This window comes from Beta vulgaris, chromosome 1 (assembly GCF_026745355.1).
Source record: "Beta vulgaris subsp. vulgaris cultivar EL10 chromosome 1, EL10.2, whole genome shotgun sequence".
Classification (NCBI taxonomy): Eukaryota; Viridiplantae; Streptophyta; class Magnoliopsida; order Caryophyllales; family Amaranthaceae; genus Beta; species Beta vulgaris.
This window is the reverse complement of record NC_079202.1, coordinates 51,188,622-51,193,873: the sequence shown is the minus strand read 5'-3', so window position 1 is coordinate 51,193,873 and position 5,252 is coordinate 51,188,622. Positions and strand designations below refer to the sequence as shown.

The window sequence follows — 5,252 nt, the reverse complement described above, 5'->3', positions numbered from 1 at the left end:
ATTCGGAGAAAGATTGCCAGGTAGTGTTGGAGGAAGACAAATGTGAGAAGCTTGGTTGGCATTTGGGTTTAAAAGCTACCCCAAGGAAGGGGAGATCTAAGGAGGTTGAAGAGGAAGTCAAGTTTCGAAACTGTAAGAAGGTGCTCTTTAATGAGGGTAATAGGGGTGTGCATGGGGAGAGTGAAACCACTGGACAGGCTCTCATTAAAAGTCCTGATCTGCATGGGAAGGTTTTGTCTGCAGACCAATCATTACCAAAGCATGGTACTGCTGAGAATACTCAAGAATTGGGGGACCCGGTTTTGATTTGGTGGGTGAAATAAATGTAGAGGATGGACTTCATGCCCCCTCTGCCAAGTACAACAAGGCGGCTTTTAATATTGATGTGCAAGTCAACCCTTGCAATAATGAGGGAAAGGGTGCGAATCTTAAAGGTCAGTCTGGTGATGTTTTTGTTTTCTCGAGTTCCAAGGAGACATCAGAAGGGAAAGCTCGAGCTTGGAAAAGGCTAGCTAGAGGTAAAATGGAGGATAAAGGGGTACCACAACAAATGGATATGGATTCTCTCGAGAAATTTCTCAAACGAGCTACTGACCAGTGTGATATGGTGAATGATTCTCATGACGGTGCTACGAAGCGGTTCAAGCTAAGCCCATCCTGTGAAGTTAATCCCATTTTTTCGGCGGAGATTGGTGCTACCCAATCCCGCCAATCATTATGAATATTTTGTGTTGGAACTGCCGAGGGTTGGGCAACCCTTGGTCAGTTCGTCAGCTCCGAAGTTGGAGTAATCAATTTGCCCCCGATATTATTTTTGTATCGGAGACCATGATTAATAAAATCGAAGTTGAGGCTTTGAAAAGTAGGTTGGGGTTTTCTAATGCATTCGGTGTTGCTAGTGTTGGTCGTGCTGGTGGCTTGTGTCTATACTGGAAAGAGGAAGTTATGTTTTCTCTTGTTTCCTTTTCTCAACACCATATCTGTGGAGATGTGGAAGACGGAAATAAAAAATGGAGGTTTGTAGGTGTTTATGGGTGGGCGAAGGAGGAAGAAAAACATCTTACTTGGTCCTTATTGCGTCATCTATGCGAGGATACTTCTCTACCTATTCTTTTGGGTGAGGATTTTAATGAAATACTAAGTGCTGCAGAGAAGGAGGGAGGAGCTAATCGTGTTCGAAGAGAGATGATAAATTTTCGGGACACTCTTGATACTCTTGCACTTCGGGACTTAGGCTACGTAGGGACTTGGTACACTTGGGAGCGTGGTCGGTCCCCTTCGACCTGCATCCGAGAGCGTCTGGACCGGTATTTGTGCTCTAACTCATGGTTGGACCTTTACCCAGATTCTGTCCCTGAACACACCATCCGGTATAAATCGGATCACTCAGCTATTGTTCTTCGCTCTCAAAGAGCTGGCAGACCTAGGGGTAAAACTCGTAGACTTCATTTCGAAACTAGCTGGCTTCTTGATGATGAATGCGAAGCTGTGGTTCGCGAGTCGTGGGAGAATTCTGAGGGTGAGGTTATGACGGGACGAGTAGCAGGTATGGGCCAATGTTTGGTGCGGTGGAGTACTAAAAAATTCAAAAAATCTGAGTAAACAAATTGAAACGGCAGAGAAGGCTTTAAGTGTGGCCCAGAATAATCCCATTTCCGAATCTGCTTGTCAGGAGTGTGTGCTGTTGGAGAAAAAACTTGATGAGCTGCATGCTAAACACGAAGCGTATTGGTATTTGAGATCTCGTGTGGCCGAGGTCAAGGATGGAGACAAAAACACAAAATATTTTCATCATAAAGCTTCACAAAGGAAGAAAAGAAATTTTGTGAAAGGGTTATTTGATGGTTTGGGAACTTGGCGTGAGGAAGCTGATCACATTGAAAATATTTTCACAAGTTACTTCAGTTCGATTTTCACTTCATCGAACCCATCGGATTTGAGCTTGGAGGCTGTTATGTCTGTCATTGAGCCTGTTGTTACGGAGGAACATAATCTGAAGCTCCTTGAACCTTTTTCAAAGGATGAAATTCTTGCAGCTCTACAACAAATGCATCCTTGTAAAGCGCCTGGTCCCGATGGTATGCATGTTATTTTTTACCAGCGTTTTTGGCATATTGTTGGTGATGATGTCACAAGTTTTATTAGTAATATTTTACATGGTCATTCCTCCCCTAGCTGTGTCAATAATACTAATATTGCTTTGATCCCTAAAGTTAAAAATCCAACTAAAGCTGCAGAGTTTCGCCCCATTGCCCTCTGTAATGTACTTTATAAGTTGATGTCAAAGGCTATTGTGATGAGATTAAAAAGTTTTCTCCCTGAGATCATTTCTGAAAATCAAAGTGCCTTCGTTCCTGGTAGACTCATTACTGATAATGCTCTTATAGCTATGGAGGTTTTTCACTCTATGAAGAACAGAAATCGAAGCAGAAAAGGCACAATTGCAATGAAGCTTGATATGAGTAAAGCCTATGACAGGGTGGAGTGGGGTTTTCTTAGAAAGTTGCTTCTCACAATGGGTTTTGATGGGAGATGGGTGAATCTGATTATGGAATTTGTCTCTTCTGTTACTTATTCTTTCATTATCAATGGAAGTGTGTGTGGTTCTGTTGTTCCGGCCCGTGGTCTTCGTCAGGGAGACCCCCTTTCTCCTTATCTGTTTATTATGGTTGCTGATGCTTTTTCTAAAATGATTCAGAGGAAAGTCCAGGATAAACAGCTCCATGGTGCTAAAGCGAGTCGTAGTGGTCCAGAAATCTCTCACCTTTTCTTTGCAGATGACAGTTTACTCTTCACTAGAGCTAACCGACAGGAATGCACTATTATTGTTGATATACTCAACCAGTATGAGCTTGCATCCGGGCAGAAAATTAACTACGAGAAGTCGGAAGTCTCTTACAGTAGAGGAGTCAGTGTCTCTCAGAAGGATGAGTTGACAAACATTCTGAACATGAGGCAAGTTGATAGGCATGAGAAGTATCTTGGTATCCCCTCTATCTCTGGAAGATCAAAGAAAGCTATTTTTGATTCTTTGATTGATAGAATTTGGAAGAAACTCCAAGGTTGGAAGGAGAAACTTTTATCTCGAGCTGGTAAGGAGGTGTTACTGAAATCTGTTATTCAGGCTATTCCCACTTATCTTATGGGAGTCTATAAATTTCCTGTGTTCATAATCCAAAAGATTCAGTCGGCTATGGCAAGGTTTTGGTGGGGTAGTTCGGACACTCAAAGGAAAATTCACTGGAAGAATTGGGATTCGATGTGTAATTTGAAGTGTTTTGGCGGTATGGGTTTTAAAGACCTAACAATTTTCAATGATGCATTGTTAGGGCGACAGGCATGGAGACTTACCCGAGAGCCACAATCTCTGCTTGGTCGTGTGATGAAGGCCAAATATTTTCCCAATTGTGATTTTTTGAATGCTCCACTTGGTCATTCTAGCAGTTATTCATGGAGTAGCATTTGGAGTTCGAAAGCTCTTCTGAAGGAAGGAGTGATTTGGAGAGTTGGTAATGGGTCCCAAATAAATATGTGGTCTGATCCATGGGTGCTTGATGAAGGCGGCCGATTTCTTACTAGTACACCCCATGCAAGTATTAGATGGGTCAGCGAATTGATTGACTTTGATCGTATGGAATGGAAGACTTCTTTGCTTGAAAGTTTTTTGAATGAGAGAGATTTACGGTGCATTCTAGCTTCGCCTCTTAGTGCGACTCCGGTTCCAGATGAATTGACGTGGGCTTTTACGAAAGATGCTACCTATTCGATGAAGACCGCGTATATGATCGGTAAAGGAGGAAATCTTGATAATTTTCATCAAGCTTGGGTGGACATTTGGAGTTTGGATGTGAGTCCCAAGGTAAGACACTTCCTTTGGCGTCTTTGTACAACCTCCCTTCCTGTCCGTAGTCTTCTCAAGCATCGTCATTTGACTGATGATGATTTATGCCCATGGGGCTGTGGTGAAATTGAGACCCAACGCCATGCGATCTTTGATTGTCCGAAAATGAGGGACCTTTGGCTTGATAGTGGCTGCCAAAATTTGTGCAGCAGAGATGCTTCGATGTCCATGTGCGATCTCCTGGTTAGTTGGCGTTCATTGGATGGTAAACTGAGGATTAAAGGTGCCTACTTAGCCTGGTGTATATGGGGTGAGAGGAATGCTAAGATTTTTAATAACAAAACTACTCCCAGCTCTGTTCTTATGCAGCGTGTCTCACGCTTGGTGGAGGAGAATGGTTCGCATGCTCGTCGGATTTATCAACCTCTCGTACCTCGTCGCACAGGTAGTCCAAGACAATGGATTGCCCCCCCTGCTGATTCTATAAAGTTGAATGTTGATGCGAGCTTAGCGGTTGACGGCTGGGTTGGTCTAAGTGTAATAGCTCGACGCTCTGATGGGGGAGTTCTCTTTGCCGCTGTTCGAAGAGTGAGAGCCTACTGGGCTCCAGAGATTGCTGAGGCCAAGGCTGTCGAACTGGCAGTTAAGTTGGGGCGGAGGTATGGGCTGCAACGAGTTATTTTGGAGTCGGATTGCCAAGTTGTGATCAACCGGTTATCGAAGAATGCCATATTTCTTTCGGATTTGGATTTAGTACTTTTTAATATCTTAGCTTCTTGCACTTATTTTTCATCTGTTGTGTGGTCACATGTTAAACGTGACGGGAATTATGTAGCTCATCATTTGGCAAAGCTCATCCCTTTTGGGGTGGAACAAGTTTGGGAGAACCATTTTCCTCCGGAAGTGGCTCCCTATGTGTTGATGGACAATTTGTCCTTGGAGTAATATAGCTACTTTTCCCCCTCAAAAAAAAAAAAAAACTAATATACTCCAGCGATTAACTAATATACTCCAGCGACTAACTAATATATACTCCAGCGACTAACTAATATACTTCAACGCTTAACTAATTCATCCGGAATCAATTTAAGGCTAGGATAACTAATAGGTGCAAGCGCTTAACTAATTCTACTGATGGTTTGATGCACGCGTGTGATGTCAGCATGATATCAGCAGTCTCACGTTAACACTAACGTGAGACCGTTTCTCCAAAAACGGGATCTTGTTAAAGAACCACAACAATTATTCGCAATAAAACTACAAATAATAATGAGTTTATACAAGAACACCATATCATAAAAATTACCCAAAGAACCTCATCTCACGTGAGGTGCTGCACGTGTCAGGCTGTCTCTCGCGAAACCATCAAATTAGTTTTTTTTTTTAAAAAAAAGAGATAAACCAAAACTAG

The 5,252-nt window shown here is 42.7% G+C and overlaps 1 protein-coding gene across 1 annotated transcript; it reads left to right on the top strand.

Moving 5' to 3' along the window:
• Positions 1-828: 828 nt before the first annotated feature.
• Positions 829-4,786, top strand: LOC104905588 (uncharacterized). The gene is made up of 3 exons (XM_048634293.1): positions 829-1,546; positions 1,620-1,731; positions 1,906-4,786. The coding sequence occupies exons 1-3, from the start codon at positions 829-831 to the stop codon at positions 4,784-4,786; spliced, it is 3,711 nt and encodes a 1,236-aa protein (XP_048490250.1).
• Positions 4,787-5,252: the final 466 nt, after the last annotated feature.